Source organism: Anabrus simplex, chromosome 1 (assembly GCF_040414725.1).
Source record: "Anabrus simplex isolate iqAnaSimp1 chromosome 1, ASM4041472v1, whole genome shotgun sequence".
Taxonomy (NCBI): Eukaryota; Metazoa; Arthropoda; class Insecta; order Orthoptera; family Tettigoniidae; genus Anabrus; species Anabrus simplex.
Window position 1 is genome coordinate 1,099,203,992 of NC_090265.1, and position 19,212 is coordinate 1,099,223,203.

The 19,212-nt window shown below is 39.2% G+C and overlaps 1 protein-coding gene across 1 annotated transcript in view; it reads left to right on the plus strand.

The window, feature by feature from the left end:
• Positions 1-19,212, plus strand: part of Ctl2 (Choline transporter-like 2) — a 248,674-nt gene that overhangs the window by 188,395 nt on the left and 41,067 nt on the right. The window contains exons 4-6 of the mRNA XM_067137298.2: positions 3,366-3,511; positions 12,720-12,885; positions 16,837-17,062. Of these exons, the coding sequence (XP_066993399.2) occupies positions 3,366-3,511; positions 12,720-12,885; positions 16,837-17,062 (538 nt within the window). The remainder of the gene's footprint in view (positions 1-3,365; positions 3,512-12,719; positions 12,886-16,836; positions 17,063-19,212) is intronic.

Below are 19,212 nucleotides of genomic sequence, written 5' to 3' on the forward strand. Positions count from 1 at the left end.
ATCGTTTAGATTAATCTTGAATCAGATGGTGGAAGCTTACCGAGAGTAGATATGTGGGGCATTTTTGTATATGAGGGTCTCTGGAGGACTGTTAAAAAGGAACCTGCTTCTGATTATAACCCATTGTATACAATACAGAAGCAAAACAAGATCTTGTCTTATTTCACACAACGTAAATCTAATAAAACTCTAGTACCTACTGTAGTACTCTAGAGAATGGAAACATAAATCAAGACATTAAAACTATACATTTAAAAAATTTAAATTTCAGTTTTCTTTAATCTGCTTGTGAAGTTAGGAAATATTGAGTAACCTGAATTTGACTACTTCATGCATCTTCTACATTATTTTCTAGATGTTTCTATTGTATAGCTCTTCTCTAGCAAACTCTTTTCTTAAGCAAGTCACATAAATAATTAATAATAACAATAACAACAACAATAATAATTGTTTCATCATCATCATAATCATCATCATCATCATCATCATCATCATCATCAACAACAACAACAACAACAACAACGATTCCCATTTTCCAGTTACGGCTGGATAGGAACAAATTTGGTCCCTCTCCATTTTTCTATCAATCCACCACTTTCCGTCCAACATTTTGTTCCAGTCCAGGTTCCACTGTCTTATGTTGTTTTGGTCTAACATGGGGAGGGCACAACCTGGGAAATTAACTTTGGGAGCAGGTTTCATGCGGTGGTAGGGCACCTTCAAGGTTTAGGCACAGAACTGGTTTTTCTTTATGTAAAACCAATCTCAAAGGAATTTTGTGTTTGTGGAAATCTGCTGGATGGTTAACTGGCGTCTTGTGTGGGCCATGGAAAAGGAAGGCCTCTTGTTTAATTACCAGTGTGGATTTCGCTCTCATTGTTCTGCCACCGATCATCTGGTCAGACTGAAGAGTGCCATTCAGGAGGCCTTTCTCCGGAAGGAACACCTAATTGTCATGTTTTTTGACCTGGAGAAAGCTTACAATACTACCTGGCGATATGGGATTCTCTCCACACTACACCAGTGGGGATTTTGGGGAAATTTGTCAACATGTATTGAGAACTTCATGCCCCTCCGGCTCTTTCGAGTCTGAGTAGGGAATGCATTTTCTCAATATTACATTCAAGAAAATGGAGTACCACAGGGATCTGTACTGAGTGTCACGTTGTTTGCAATTGCCATTAATGGCATAGTTGCCGCTGCTGGGCCCGCAGTCGTTCCATTGCTGTATGTAGACTATTTAGCTCTACATTACAGCTCTGGAAGGGTGGTGTTTGCTGAGAAACAGCTACAGCAAGCTATTAACCGAGTCATCAGATGGCCCTGCAACATGGTTTTTGATTTTCAGCAGTGAAAACCTCAGTTACACACTTCTATCAAAGTCGGCTTTTGCATCCTGAACCAGAGCTCTGCTTGCAAAACAATGTCTTGCCAGTGGTAGACACCTGAAGTTTCCTGGGTCTCCATTTTGATAAGAAACTGACGTGGCAGCACCACATCCATCAGCTAAAGGTTGCCTGCATGAAGAGCAGCACTTCATAGGGGGCGGACTGTGTGGTGCTGCCACGTTTCTACACGGTAACAGTCCTCTCCCAAATGGACTTCGGTAGTGCAGTTTGTGGCTTAGCATCAAAATCTATACTGAGCCTTGTAGACAGTGTTCGCCATAGTAGAGTTAGGCTGGCAATGGGAGCTTTCTATAATAGCCCCATTCCCGGCCTATTCGCTAAAGCAGGAGTTCCATCTTTATGAATGAGGCAGCAGTTACTTCACACGTACCCTGCCAAAATTCATGAAATGCCACTACATCCAAGCTATCAGTACATGTTTAATACCTGGTACCACCAGAGGTACCAAGACCGGCCGAATGCCACATGGCCAGTCGGGTTTCGAATTGATAGTTTGTGTCATGAATTGAATATAGATATTGGTGGTTGTCTTGAACAGATGTTTAGTGAGGTACTTTTGTGGTTAATTCCGTGACTGGATATACGTCTAGATCTACTCTGTGGACCCAAGGTGAACATGGATTCCTCCGTTTATCACAGGTATTTTCAGGACTTTGTTCACCAGTAACCAGCTGTGAGACATATATTCCCAGATGGTTCTAAAATCAGAGAAAATGTGGGTTGCTCTTTCATCACCGATGATATGAACATGAAGATCTTGCTTCGTAGTGTATGTAGCATGTATACTGTGGAACTTTACACCATATTAGAAGCTCTGCAGTTTGCACTGGATGAGGAAAGAAATCATTTTCTTATGTGTACCGACTTATTCAGTTCTCTGCAGTCTGTTGAAACCTTTTTCTCGCAACATCCACTGGTGCAGCAGTTTCATGACCTTCTAGCCAGGTTAAGTGATGCTGGCACCAGAATCACTTTCGCGTGGCTTCCAAGCCACATTGGGATTGTGAGAAATGAACTTGCGAATGGAGCTGCAAAAGAAGCTGTACTTTTACCTCCAAAACCTATGAATGCACCTGCTAAAGATGTTTGTTCTCAGCTATGTCGAGCCATCTTGGCGCCCTGGGAATTGGAGTGGCTAGCTATCTGAACTCCCAACAAGCTGAGAGCAATTGTAAAGACAACCACCGTGTGGTGGTCCTCTTTCCAGCCTTCACGGAGAGAGGCCATAGTATTGTGTAGGCTGAGGATAGGTCTTGGACGATCTATGCACTCTTATCTCCGAAAGAGGAAAAAAAACCCAAAAAAAAACCAGTGTGTTTTTGTGGTGCCAACTTCACTCTGGCCCACATCCTCAATCTCTCTGGCCTAAGATGGAGCCTCAGCCTGCAGGAAACACTCAAACACATATTAACTGATGACGCGACTATGCTGATCTCGTCATCCGCTTTATGTGCGACAGTGGATTAATCAAGGGTATGTAAGTTGCAAGTGTTCTGTTACTCAGGAAACTCACGTTCCTTTTTAATTTGTTAGTGATTTTTCGGCTTAATTCAGTAATTTTTTGTTTTATTTTGTACTTCGTTTCCAAATTCCTTAATTGAATAAATAATTTTGTTTTATTTTAAATTTCTTTTCCACATAATTTGTTTAGAGAGGATGATTACTTAGTTATACTTCCTCTTAAAACAAAAATCACCACCACCACCACTCCAGAACACCTTTTGATTTGTAGAGAGCTAGATGAAGCCAGCACACTGGATGACATGTTTGCAGAAACTGATGACTGTCCAGACTGCTGAATTATGGGCTTTGCAACTCATTTAATTGAGCATGTATTATTGTATCTACCCTTATAATTCTCTTTTATGTATTTTATTGTCGTAACTTTACATTAGTATTTTCATGTCTTGGACATGTGAAATGAATATATTTTATTAATATATCTTTTTGTTTCAGTTGCTGGACACTGTATTCCATCACTGATAAAGTTTAGTGAGATAAACGATACTGAGGTATATAAATATCTTTCTGATATAAAAGTTACTTTGGATGACCTAAAGAACAATTCCAAAGTCATTCATCTTTTATCTAAAGCAAAGGAGGTAAGATAATTGCAGTTAAATTTATCTCTGTTAGTGTTACTTAGAGACTATAACACCTTTGTACCATTGATTACTGTATATGAGAGAAATCATCAACATTGTAAACATCATTAAACATTACTTCATCATCGACAACAAACCTTACCTTACATCAACCTGAAGGACTCCCATTGGGCCCAGCTATTTAAAGATGTTGATGATGGAAAGGAACAAACAAGCAACAAATCAAGTTATGTATAGAAAGGAAGGAACATGAATAGGAACACATCATATTGACAACTCCAGGTATTAACATCGTAAGTCCAAGAATAACTAAAATGAGTTATGAACATCACCAAAGCCATACCTTCCTTATCTTTCCCATGTATAAAAATTGTACACTCCAAAAATTAGCAGCAATAATAGATCTTAACGTCTTCCCCTTCGAGAAAGATAGCACAAATAAAATTGTAATTGTAGTTATGTTTGAACAAGGGAAATGTTACGATGTTAATTCTTGAAGCCATCGATATGATAATAACAATGACAGATCAACTTTGTTGAAGAGAGAGCAATAAAAAGAGGAGACAGGGACAAATATGAAGATGCAAAAGAACAAAGACAATCTCCACAATTGCTTAGACTGCTGTCTTCGATTAGTGGGCTGTCTGCTCATCAATCCCAGTTTTCTTGTCAACTCCTGATGAGCTCATTTCTGCCTGTCAGCTTCATCGGGAGGACAGGGATCAAGAGGCCATCTTGACTGATCTTCAGTCTTGATTTGGGAAGTGTAGGGTTAGGAAAAAGCCAGATAAAACATGAAAAAGGAAGAGACAAAAAGTTAAATTAAGTTACGTTGATAATTGATATCTTCATTCTTTGTAGGTTTGGACCTCTTCCATGTTTTCCTCGCATTGGTGTCGAGAGGATGGCTGCCGAGTTGTACTTCCTATTAAAATAGTAACACCCACCACCACCACCACTCTATCTTTCTAGATATGACTTGGTATTTCAAAATGTTGATGATATTATTCTCCTATTCAGAAATAACACCAGACAATATGCAGAACTACTCACTCATATCATCAGACTTCACAAAAACGTACAGTTCACAGCAGAATATGAATTGAACTGATCAATCTACATTTTAGACTTCATCATCATCTTCATTTCCCGTTTTCAGCTTCTCGGGTTGGGTTGTGAATCAAGGACCACCATCGCAGCCTGTCTCTCCACCACTCTTCTCCTTTTTTAAGTACGTCTTCTGGTTTTCCTCTCCGCTTCTCTTTGCACTCCCACTCTGAATCTGTCCACCTCTTTCGGGGTCTTCTTCATGGTCTCTTTCCTGTTTCCTCTTTCCTCTGAAAAAGCTTCTTTTGGCACTCTCCCTTCTACCATTCTCATCAAATGCCCATACCACTTTAGCTTTGTTGTTTCTATCCTGTCTTGAAGTTTCAATATTCCAGTCCTTTTCCTTATCTCTCCATTTCTAATTCTATCCTTTCTGGTCTTGCCCTCGATACCTCTTAGGAATGTCATCTCCGCTGCCTGTATTCTGCTTTCCTCTCGTTTTGTTGTAGTCCATGATCCAGCTGCATAGGTTAGTTTGGGTTCATGAAAAATAAAAATCCATAGCCTGTTTGCAGTCATTCGACTGGGTGAGGAATGGAATGAATGAAGCCCTCATCTAGCGGGGAGGATAGGAAATGTGCCAGCTGCCGAAGTGTGTCCTACTCCTTTGGGGTAATGATAAATGACTGACAGATGAGATGAAATGTTAATGGAGAGTGTTGCTGGAATGAAAGACGACAGGGAAAACCGGAGTACCCGGAGAAAAACCTGTCCTGCCTCTGCTTTGTCCAGCACAAATCTCACATGGAGTGACCAGGATTTGAACCACAGTATCCAGTAGTGAGAGGCTTGCGCGCTGCCGCCTGAGCCACGGAGGCTAGTGTGGGCTCATAATATGTTGAATATAATACTTTCTTACATTTCTTCGAGACATCTTGGTTCCACAAAATACTCCTTACATTCTGGTAGCTGTTGTTTGCTTGTTGTATTCCTTTCCCAATTTCCTCGGTTATCTTTCCATCTTCTGTGATCACACTTCCCAAGTACTTGAAACTTTTGACCACGTCCAGAATTTTACCATTAAGTTTTATCTTTCCTCTTCCTTCCTTCCTTCCTTCCTTCCTTCCTTCCCCTTGTCATCACTATTGTTTTACTTTTCTCTGTGTTTACTTTCATCCCAAATTTTTCTATCTCTTGATTCCATACATCTACTTGTTTTTGCACTTCCATTTCATCCTCACCCCATATCACTATATCATCTGCAAACAACATGACTTTTGTTGCCTATCTTTCCAATCTCTGTTTAATGTTCGTATGAATTTCATCCATGACTATGATGAATAGTATGGGGGATAGTACACTTCCCTGTCAGAGACCAGTTTCAGCTTTAAACCATTTTGTTTTTCCTATACTAGTCTTCACACTACAAACACAGTTTTTGTACATATCATTTGCACTTCCACTCTATTAACTAGTTTTTTCTTTAATGTGTCCCATAGCAACTGTCTGGGCACACTTTCATAAGCTTTCTCAATGTCAATAAATGTCATCACTATGTCTTTTCCCATGTCTTAATGTAAAGATCAGATCAAACGTTGATCTGTCTTTCCTAAAGCCATACTGTTCTTCTTCCATTTCTCCTTCTAGCTTCCTTCTCAGTCTTCCTTCCAATACTCTCTCAAATATCTTAGCTACAGGTACCGTACATGGGCAATAGGGGTGAGTACATTTTAGAGTTTTCTATTATAAAAGTCAACAAGAAGAAACAGAAATTCAAATTGTACAGTAATAATAATTTCGTGTGGCTATTTCTAGCCAAGTGCAGCCCTTGTAAGGCAGACCCTCCAATGAGGGTGGGCAAATTGTATAGTGAGACCACTATGTTTGATACTTTGATCTACAAGACAGAATACAACACAACACTCTCTGCAGAAGATCACAGTAAAAAACTGCTTCCCACAGGGTATCTGGCAGATATTAATAGTTATAACCACACCCATACTGATAGCCTCCTACATAAAGTAAAGAATAAATGCCACAATATACCCAAATTTCAGAATGAAGAGATATGTTGTACTAACTTACTTAAAAACAAACACTCTCTCAGAGGGTTCATGTACCAAGCTCGATAGCTGCAGTCGCTTAAGTGCGGCCAGTATCCAGTATTCGGGAGATAGTAGGTTCGAACTCCACTGTCGGCAGCCCTGAAGATGGTTTTCCGTGGTTTCCCATTTTCACACCAGGCAAATGCTGGGGCTGTACCTTAATTAAGGCCACGGCCGCTTCCTTCCCACTCCTAGCCCTTCCCTGTCCCATCATCGCCATAAGACCTATCTATGTCGGTGCGACGTAAAGTAACTAGCAAGAGGGTTGATGACCATGTCTTTCTAGCCCTAAAAAGAACACCACAGTCATAGCTACTACAAACTTATAAATATAACCGTACCCTATTTACTTCATTTATCTCTTTATTTCTTTTCAGAAATTTTCAAATACTGTTTGTAAAGTAAATAATTTGATTTTTGCAATGTTTTCCAATACTTTCATGGAATAAAACGAACAGAAAAATGTGATTAAAATATTGTCAATTTCAGTATCAGTAGTAAATTAGTTCACCCACATAGATTCAATATTGGTTACAGAAGGAGATGAGAGCCAAATACAGGTGGCAGAAATGAAATAATTTTATCACTTAACTTTTCCACTTTAATAATTTCTTTCTGTATTGTCTCATTCATCACTTTGTCCTTGTTTTTTGCACTCTATGAAATAATTTTATCACTTAACTTTTCCACTTTAATAATTTCTTTCTGTATTGTCTCATTCATCACTTTGTCCTTGTTTTTTGCACTCTATGAAATAATTTTATCACTTAACTTTTCCACTTTAATAATTTCTTTCTGTATTGTCTCATTCATCACTTTGTCCTTGTTTTTTGCACTCTACTTGTCAATAAAGAAAGACAGGTTTAGTAGGTTTGGACATGTTAAAAGGATACACTACCAGTCAAACGTTTTCGATCACCTATCACAACTATGGCTTTGTGGTTAAAACAGAGATTTAGTTTTAAGTAATCCATCATAGCCCTGTTCTGATAATAAAACAAGCATAAACATGTAAAGACGGAACGACTCTGTTGTGTATTTGACCGGTTCTCCTCATGGAGGGTCGCTGATGAGTAACCACAACAACACTGACGTGTCTTTACCCAAGATGTGTCCACTCGAATAGGCCTCATTCCTTCAGCTGTCTGTGTAGCAAGCAGTTCACATTAGTTTTCAGTACACTGTGTGCAGCTAGCAGTGTGTTTGTGTATCTGATCAGGTGCATGCCGGGCTGAATGGCTCAGACGGTTAAGGCGCTGGCTTTCTAACCCCAACTTGGCAGGTTCGATCCTGGCTCAGTCCGGTGGTATTTGAAGGTGCTCAAATACGACAGCCCCGTGTCGGTAGATTTACTGGCACGTAAAAGAACTCCTGCGGGACCAAATTCCGGCACCTCAGCATCTCGGAAGACCTTAAAAAGTAGTTAGTGGGACGTAAAACAAATAACATTATTATTATGATCAGGTGCATACCATATTACCTCCAAATGGGACGGAAGCAGGAGATTGGAACTGAAAAACATGCTGTAATTGTAGCTCTGTATCACGAACGGTATTCTAGTAGGACAATAGCAACAAAAGTTGGCGTAGCCCAATCTACAGTGGTGTATACATTGCAGCGGTTCAAGCAAACCGGTGCCAATGCAAGTGTTTCGTGATCTGGAAGACCCTGTGTAACATCATACAGGGAAGATGAGTTCATATGTGTACAGAGTAAACGTCAGAGGACTCGTATGGCACCTGAAATTCGCGAGGAAGTCAATAATATGAAAGCTGCTCCAATCTCTGTCTCAACAGTGCAATGCCGTCTTCGTGAACGAGGTTTAAAGGAGTGCATAGCGGCCAAAAACCCTTTATTAGGACACAAAATAAGGTGAAAAGAATGCAATGGGCACAGCAACATAAAAACTGGAGCATGCAGCAATGGTTCAAGGTGTTATTCCCGGATGATTCGAAGTTTGAAGTATTTGGGAGCCATCGTCGAATGTTTGTTCATCGACTTCGTGGAGAACATATGACAAGTCAGTGTGTGACACCTACGGTGAAGCATGGTGGTGGGGGCGGTTATGGTGTGGGGATGTTTTGCGGGTGATAAAGTCGGTGATCTAGTGCGAATTAATGGAACATTAAAGAAGGAAGGATATCATAGGATACTGTTAAGGGGTTATTATAATAAAATATTAGAGCTCACTGGTGATCCATACATTCCCATTTTGTCACTAGTTGTGGAAAACCCAGGACATGGATTGCATGTAAGCTTTGGGAAAGCATTCTTTCTGATTATATTAGACATGTTTGAAAAATTAATAACTGGATCGATAGAAGGCAGTTCAGGTTTAGGAAAAGTTACTCCACTGAAGCTCAACTTGTAGGATTCCAGCAAGATATAGCAGATAACTTGGATTCAGAAGGTCAAATGGACTGTATCACGATTGACCTATCTAAGGCATTTGATAGGGTAGATCATGGGAGACTACTGGCAAAAATGAGTGCAGTTGGACTAGACAAAAGAGTGACTGAATGGGTGGCTATATTTGTAGAAAATAAAACTCAGAGAATTAGAATAAGTTACATGCCTGGACACACCAGACCTTTTGAGCTGTCCATTGATAGGTAAAAATATTTTGCGGATGAGTCAGGTAAAAAGAATATTTTGCGGATGAGTCACTGCTGATTCCATATACAAAATACCATGGAATACTTCATTATCAAAATATATTAGGTAAATTAAGTTTTGTGAAATTTAAAAAAAATAGTTATGGAAGTTCCGAAAATATTTAAAATTTAAAAAATCGGCGGATGCCAAATAAAACTCCTGAAATAATTAATTGGGTAAAGGAAAAATATACTGATGAAAATTGAACCCTAGACATCGAGATCATGGAGCTGGAACACTATTGCCTCAACCACCTGGTGGCTTATGAGTGGAAAACACTTTTTAATATATAAATTGCATTGAATAGGCTGGAATGTTTTATTAGGTTAACCAGTGCACCCTAATACTTTAAAAACCTTGACCGTGCACTACCACCACACAAAATCTGCTTCCAAAGTCAGTTTCTCTAGGTTGTACCTTCCCCTTGTTAGACTAAAAGAGCATAAGCAGCTGGAATTGATAAGATTTTGGGGGATATACTAAAGACAATGGGTTGAGATATAGTACCATATATAAAGTACTTATTTGATTATTGTTTGCATGAAGGAGCTATACGAAATGAATCAAGAGTTGCTATAGTAGCCCTTGTGTATAAAGGAAAGGGTAATAGATATAAAGCTGAAAATGACAGGCCTGTCAGTTTGACATGGATTGCATGTAAGCTTTGGGAAAGCATTCTTTCTGATTATATTAGACATGTTTGAAAAATTAATAACTGGATCGATAGAAGGCAGTTCAGGTTTAGGAAAAGTTACTCCACTGAATCTCAACTTGTAGGATTCCAGTAAGATTTAGCAGCTAACTTGGATTCAGAAGGTCAAATGGACTGTATCGCGATTGACCTATCTAAGGCATTTGATAGGGTAGATCATGGGCGACTACTGGCAAAAATGAGTGCAGTTGGACTAGACAAAAGAGTGACTGAATGGGTGGCTATATTTGTAGAAAATAAAACTTAGAGAATTAGAATAAGCGAACCTTTATTTGACCCTGTAATAATTAAGAGGGGAATTCCTCAAGGCAGTATTATTGGACCTGTATGTTCTCTTATATATAAAAATGATGTGAGTAAACAAGTGGAATCAGAGATAAGGCCTTTTGCGGATGATGTTATTCTGTACAGATTAATAAATAAGTTACAAGATGGTGAGCAATTGCAAAATGATCTTGATAATATTGTGAAATGGACAGTAGGCAATGGTATGATGATAAACAGGGTTAAAAGTCAGGTTGTGAGTTTCACAAATAGGAAAAGTCCTCTCAGTTTTAATTTCCGTACTGCATTGATGGGGTGAAAGTTCCTTTTGGGGATCATTGTAAGTACCTAGGTCTTACTATAAGGAAAGATCTTCATTGGGTTAATCACATAAATGTGATTGTAAATAAAAGGTACAGATCTCTGCACATGATTATGAGGATATTTAGGGGTTGTGTAGTAAGGATGTAAAGGAGAGGGCATATACTGTAAGTCTCTGGTAATATCCCAACTAGAGTATGGTTCCATTGTATGGAACCCTCACCAGGATTACTTGATTCAAGAACTGGAAAAAATCCAAAGAAAAGCAGCTCGATTTGTTCTGGGTGATTTCCAACAAAAGAGTAGTGTTACAAAAAAGAAATTTGGTCAGATAATGCTGAAATGTCTGAATCAAATTTAGCCATTGCTTTATTGATGAAATGGTACAATCATTTGTCTCCAGATGGTTTGCTATGCATCTTTATGTACAGAGAAGTATTTTATGATGCCTTGCATGAACCCCAGGAGCTCATAATTTGGGTGTGTAGGTTGGGGACTAAGGGATCCTTAGTGTGGTCTGACATTGTTTCCACTTACTTGTGTCATGTTCCTTTCTTTCATCTTTCCTAACTGATTTCTATTGCTCAACTGTTTATCTGTTGCCTGTAATGGTATCAGGTCCATTTTCATTTGATTCTTCCCTTTCTTTTACTGGCACTTTCAATTTTCAAAGAAAAATTCTTCCTTTAGAGTTAAAAATATCAAATATGTTTGTTTTTGTACCTGAATTATTTATATAAGAAGGCTGTTTTTTTTCAAACTCCGATCATGCATGTAAGAAAACAAGAGATAGTTGGCAGCCAGGTCTGTGTGTCGTGCAATTGCACAATATCCCCTCCACAACCTCTCCCACAGTCGGCTCCGTTGTGCCAGTCGTAGTGAAGCTATGGGCAGTTGAACATGGCCGCTAAGATCGATACTCCTGCCAAGTGTGAGTTGCGAAGTGTGATACATTTTCTTCAAGCAGAAGGATGTAGCGCTGCTGAAATCCATCGGAGAATGAATGTAGTGTATGGTAAAAACTATGTACGGGTGTGGTGCTGGAAATCCATGACAAAGGTGGGCAAGGACACAAGTCTTTCACTACCATACCCGTGGTTGAGCGTGTTGATGAGTTTGTCCGCGTCAAACAGTGGTTTACGATCAGTGAACTTTCTACAGCGATCCCAGACATTTCGAGATCTTCTCTGCACACAGTGACTCAACACTTTGGATATCGGAAACTTTGTTCACGTTGGGTCTCAAGACTGTTGATCGACAATCACAAAACTCAGCAAATGGCATCAGCCATGTTTCTCCCGCATTACAATGGTGAGGGGGAAGAGTTTTTAAAGTCTATCAGTACTGACGATGAAACTTGGGTCCTGTATGATACTCCAGAAACCAAAGAACAGTCTAAGCAATGGATGCATCCTTCTTCTCCAAACAAGCCAAAAAACGTTTAAACTGACATTGAATAACAGGAAAACAATGACTACCGTTTTTTTGGGATCATAAAGGTGTTTTATTTGTGGACTTTATGGAGCAGGGGGCAACAATAACAAAGAAAGCTTATTGTGAAACTTTACATCGCCTCCACAGAGCGATTCAAAACAAACAAAGAGGCATGCTCTCATCCGGCGTGGTTTTGATCCATGACAATGCTCAACTGCATTGTGCCAACATGATGAAAGACCTTCTCAAACAATTCAGATGGGAGGTTTTCGACCATCCACCATATTGTCCAGACCGCGCTTCTAGTGATTTTCACTTCTTTTGAGAATTGAAGGCATGGTTGGATGGACAATGCTTCACCACCAACGAAGAACTTCAGTAGGCTGTCCAGACGCACCTTACCTTACTGGCAGCAGACTTCTTTGCAGAGGGCATCGGAAAGCTGGTGTCACGATACAACAAGTGTCTAAATCATTTTGTTGATTATGTAGAAAAATAAGTATGAAACTACTAAACTTTTAGTAATAAAATCACTTTGTTATGTCAATGTGTCTTTTTTTGTAGCCCATTGGAGGTTGAAAAAGAAACAGTCCTTGTATATTCTGAATGTTTATATGCACATATTCTTTCTAAGATAAGGATAATCCAGCAAATATAATGTTTATAGGTTGGTGAGACAATAGTAAGAGATCTGAGCAATAGCTGGCCATACATAATCGGAGGTTTGGCACTTGCTATGTTCCTTTCTCTCATTTACATTGTCCTCATGCGCTGGTTTGCTGGTGTCATGATCTGGGTCTCGCTGTTTGGTGTCTTGGGACTTCTAGCATATTGTGAGTATAGTGCCATATTCTGTTCTTCTCTCTTCTGTAGTTTCTACTGCCAAAGTCATTCTAACTTTGCTTTTAACCCTCCAGCTAGCAGTCATTTATCCTATATAGCAGCGGTGATATTTTACCAATTTTGCAAACTCTTAGTATAAATTAACAGTCATTGACATTTATATATCCATATATATCCAAATAGTACATCGTTTTATTCACAAAATTGTATGAAAAAAAATATGCTGTTACCAAAACAGTTATATATATTACAAAGAAACTGATTGAATTTGTTTATATTATTTGCTTTTGGAAAAAGTTACTGTAGGTAACATGTTTATATATTGTGGTAAATGAAAAAAAAAGAGATAAAAGTTTTTTCTACACTTGTACATATTATTCATAAATTCTTAAAATTAAACATTTAAAGTGTGATTTAATAGAATCTGATGATGTTATTTCCAGAACAAAACTTGTCATTCTGTTCTTAATTAAATTTATTTTTCAAGTAATTTATCATTTCAGTATATTAATCCTGTATTAGTTTTGATAGACAGAAGAAATTTACAGTTGTAGATATACAAATGGGGTGCCATTTTATAGCAAATTATATAAAAAGTTTATAGTACTGTTCTGAATTGAAAAAAATTATACATAAATTTGTATAGCAACTGTACACCACAACTTGTACACTTCACTCAGAATCACTTGCATGAGTCTTCCCTTTTACTTCAGAAGTGAACTAGTTTATGATAACACCCCTAGTGAATCCCATCCCGGATACTAGCATGTAAACTTTTTCTTTTCTTATACCAAGCAGACAACACACAGGTGATTGTTATTCTGTGGCAATTTTTTGAGGGCTTGAGAGGGGCCTCCTCTATTAACTACTGGCCCACCACTGGTTTAGACCTGGGATGGGTTCCTTTAATAAACCTCTAACTATAATAATCATGAAGTCTTGTCTTGATAAAAGCTTATCAGTGTTCTTCATGTACAGGATGTATGTATCAAATAATGCCATATCTAGAAGATTTCAAAAATTTGCCTCCAATACCTTCTAGTCAGTCTGAAACAGGTGGCATCATAAATGCAGTTATATTTATTATTCCCACCTCCCATAAAGATACTGTATTTGTGGATCAATAGCTAGTGAAAAGGAAATATAGACAAATTCAAGTGACAACAGTGATTTCAGTTTTAGTCATGGGAGCAATTTGGAACTACAGCTCTTTACTCAACAGAGATTGGATGACCTTGGGATCTGCGCTCAGAAGGCCTTCACTTGAATCGCAGTGGTGCATATAAGTTAGGAGGTTTCTTTGGAAGGGTTATAGGGAGGTACATGTATGGAAAAGGGGTGGACTAGGAAGCAGGGATCTGGAAATAAGAAAGAATGACATAAAAATGTTAGTGTTAAACTGTAAAAGTATTGTAAAGAAAGGAATAGAATTAGTTAATTTAATAAATATTTTCCTTTGTTCTTATCTGTAAAAGACAAGGAAAGACAAAATAAAGAACTGGACAATAGTCTGCTGAAAAACTTAGAATTATTATTATTATTATGATTTTTTAATACTATTTGCTTTACGTTGCACCGACACAGATAGGTCTTATGGCTACAATGGGATAGGAAAGGGCTAGGAGTAGGAAGGGAGCGGCCATGGCCTTAATTAAGGTACAGCCCCAGTATTTGCTTGGTGTGGAAATGGGAAACCATGGAAAACCATATGTCAGTGCTGCCAACATTGGGTTTCATACCCACTATCTCTGGGATGCAAGCTCACAGCTGCACACCCCTAACCGCACAGCCAACTCGCCCGGTCCTTAGAATTAAGCAGATTACAATGATTTGGACGTATAAGAAGAATGGCTCCAATTAGGACCCCAGGAGCATACTATGAAAGGAATGTTGTTAGTAAGAGGCCCAGAGGGAGACTTCATGACGGTTCGGAACAAATTTGCAATGATCTTGCAAAATGTTATGTAAATTGGCAGCAAAAAGTAGAACCTCAGCTGTGGAGGGACAGGGCGAACTGGGAGAGACTTGTAGACACCTGGACCCAGCTTGTTGGAGCGGACAATTGATGCTGCTGCTGATGATGGTAATGATGGATGTTAACTGTTCGCACTCAAATACCATAGTGTGTTGTCTCAGCGCTGTTCGCTCTTTTGCTATGTAATCAACAGATGTGTATGTTGATATGCTCCTAATTTATGGTGTATCAAGAACGAACGCACTACAAGCACAACGGATTTACAAGAGAGATTTCCACATAGACGTCAACCGGCTGCAGTTATTTTTAGTAATGTGGACCGCCATTCAGGATCACTCTCCCAACTGCCTCCAGTTGGAGAGGCACTTGTCACTTCTGGAGCTAGTGCAGAGGTTGTATTGATCACTGTCATGGAGAACCTGCACACGAGCACATGGGCAGTAGCACAACACTTTATCTGTCCATTCGTGAATTCACTGCTGGTTCCAACTGAACTAACGAGGGATCTAGGTGTTCACTGGAAGATTACACTTTATCCAGTATGCTTAGCGTAGACCTAATGCACTAATGCAGCCAGCCATCTGTAGTACGTATATTGCATGACAGTCACTTTCATTTGTATCACCTGCAATTACACCAGGAGCTCTTCAGGGCAGATTTTGGAGCTCAGGTCAACTTTTGTGAATGGATACTGAGGCAAGTGGCAAATGATGGGGCATTCATTTCAATTTTTTTTTTTTTCAGACAAATTACAGTTTCACAATAATGGTACAGAGAATTGCTACAACATGCATTATTGGAGCACTGACAATCCCCACTGGGTAAGAGAGGCAGCATTTCAGGTAGGATGAAGAGTAAATGTTCAGTGTGGTATTTTGGGCAACCACCTAATTGGCCCACATTTCTCTGAGGAACATTTGACTGGAGCCCTCTTATCTACATTTTCTCTGCCATAAATTACCACTGTTGTTAGAGGAAGTGTCTCTAGGACAGCATGTTATCATGTGGTCTCAACATAACGAAGCTCCACCACACAATTCAGCAGTTGTATGCAACAATCTGAATGCTACACACCCCAGTCATTGGACTGTCCCAGATTATCAGATTTAACACCATTGAACTTCTTTCTGTGTGGTCTTTTAAAACAAGTAGTCTCTGCACAACAGTTGGAAGAGCCTGAGTGTCTTCAAAATCTAATTACGAAGGCCTGCTGATTCATTAGACGTAACATGCTTCAGCAAGACAGAGTCTCAGTTCAGTGGCATGCCCAAATGTTCATTAATCAAAAAAAAGTCACCATTTTAAGCACATACTGCATTAGTGAGCTTGTGTTCACATACCTCAGGTGCCTTCCACCAACCATACTGTCCCTGTCAAGACCTACCATATAAACATCCAGTTGCTGAAACCATTCATGTGAGACAGTATGCCCACGAAGTAAGGCAAAATAAAAAAAATATAAAAGTGTCTCTGGGGTTTTGAACCAGTTTGCACTTTATCTGGCCACTCTGCTAGTTCCAAATGAGCTAACAAGGGACCTACTGTAGGTGGTCACCGGAAGATTACACTTTATCCAGTATGCTTATAATAATGTTACTGGCTTTACATCTCACTAACTACTTTTTTATGGATTTTGGAGCCCAGTAGCTTGGCGTAGATCTAATGCACTCTTTCACGTGTATAAAGGTTTCCTTCGCTGTTGCGAATGGCTAATAAGTTCATTCAGGAGTGCTATTACTTCCAAATCCATGGCATAAGGCTGTCAGAATTCTACAGAGTGTACTCAATAACATCTGCAGTACGTGCTCACTGGGATGGCCCAATATTTGTAGGTTGTCTATAAAATGCATGTGTTCCAAATATGGCCTACATTCAAAGGGGAAGAGGACTCACACTGTATCCAATATCACTGTGTTTGTTTCCTCTTGTTATTGAGTAAAGTAAATGGGTATCTCTTTCTTTTCAGGTGTTTATGCCAGCTATGTCAAATATTCAGAAATGAGCGACGAAGAGGAAACACAGGACTATGATGATTCTATTGAGGGCCGCTTTAAATCCCTTTTGGCCCTTAAGTCAACCTGGCTTGTGTTTCTCATTGCATCTGCCATTATGCTGGTGATCATTCTTATAATAATCTTATTCCTTCGTAAACGTATACGTATTGCTGTAGCTTTGATCGGTGAGGCCAGCAGGTAAGTTTGTATTTTAATGATGTTCATTTGTGTAAATATGTGAATAGAACTGACCAAACCGTTGTATTTTCAATACTGGGGGTCTTGCAAGTGCTAACCTCTTTCTTAATAGTGTATTTTTTAAAAAGTCAGCCAATGAGTACAAAACAGTACATTTTAAAGCGATAACTTTGGAGGATGTGTAGGATTGGAGTAAAGATAAAACCATATTCTGTAAAATACTTATTCTTCTTCCACATTGAACTGTGCAAATCAAGTGAGCTGACAAGGTGCAGAAGTATTAGGGTGATCCACAATATTAAAAATTAAGTCATGTGCCGGATCGTCCACCTACCTCTTGCGATCTGGTTTTATGCAACTCGCCACATTTACTCATTCTGAAACACATTGGTCCCTCTCCCTAAATCAGGGTAAATATAACGAAATGTGTAGTCATGGGCTAGAAGACAGGAGGAATCGTGACTGCCACTATTAATTCACTAGTTGTTCCTCCCTGATCATTGACTCAACAGCCAATATTTCCTCTCCTGTGTCTAATTCAGTCCCTAATTTTATCTCTGGATCTTCAATGCACAATATGTCAAAGTATGTTTCATCATCCTCTGCCTTTGGTACATTTACCTTTTCTATAATATTGATTCCAGGACCTTTCACCTTAAAGGGAAATATCTGCTCCTCAAATACCACACTTCTCCTGACTATTACTTTTTTCCTTTCAAGACTCCATCTTTAATACCTGCCTCATACCCTGTCATAACGGATGACTCTGCTCTGGGATCTAACTTCCTGCTGTCTACTCTCACAGCCCATGCCTGACATCCAAATACTTTCAATCTACCTAAATCTTCCTCATCCAACTTCCTACTGAATCACAGTTCATACGGTATCTGAATATTTATTGCTGAGGATGGGCACTATTTCTTAAATAGACTGCAGTCATTACCGCTTCTCCCCAAAATTCCTTTGGTAACCCAGACTGGATCAATAGACATCTAACAGTATCAAACATCATTCTATTCTGCCTCTCTGCTAATCCATTTTGTTGTTGAGTGTACGGTACAGACCTCCTATGAGTAATATCCCATTTTTGCCATTGTGCTTGAAACCCGCTACATGTGTATTCTGTACCATTGTCAGATTGTACTACATTAATTCCTACACCATGTAACTTTTCTGCCTTTGCCTGATACGTATGAAACACCTCCAGCACTTCATTGTTATTTCTCACACACACAGCCACATTATATCTGAAGTATTCATCAATCATAGTTACAACATATTGAGCTTTTCCAAGTACCATGGACTAATTTTTCCAACTACATTAGTGTCCACAACATCAAGTGGTATTTTTCCTTTACACTCACAAGACTTAGGTACCCCCTTGTTACTTAGTTTCCCTTGAATGCATACAGAACAAGTATTAATATCATTACTTCTTTTCAATTCTAACATAGGCAATTTAAACAAAGCCTCAGAATGTACATGTCCATATCTCTCATGCAACAACCTAACCTGCCCAACACATTTAAATGCTACATTTTTATTACATTCTTGATCTATCATTTGGTACAGTAGAGTATGAAGCCAGCAAGAAACGTTTGAGAAACTACTACTGCTGCTACTAGCCGTCGTCATCATCGGCGTTACTCGTATCCGAGTATACATTTTTCACCAGCAGTTCATGTTTAGTCCGCTTTATGCAGATGATGTTGATGGTTCAAGAGGCCAGTCCTTGCATAAAACATGCGACAACATCTGGTACACCTGAGAGAGGGGGTTGGACATGGTTGCGTTTGTCTTGAGTTTTCTTCTAAGATGAGCCTCTATTTGCAGTCTTCGACATTCTGTTTCAAACTGCTGGACAGCAGTGGAAGTGGCTGCACACTAGCAAGGCAATCTTCAGCAAGTGTATGCCAAGTACTGGGGTCAATGTTTGTTCTCTTCATGGTCTTTTTGAGCTGATCCTTCTAGTGTTTCAAAGGGGCACCGCAAGTCCTCCTGCCAGGACTGAGTTCACTGTACAGTAACTGTTGAGGTAGTCTATTGTCACTCATGTGTTAGACATGTCCAATCCATCTGAGCTGGTGACTGATGATGGAGGCTTCTATACCATTCCTCTGTGCCTTTTCAAGAACGGCAACATTCATTAT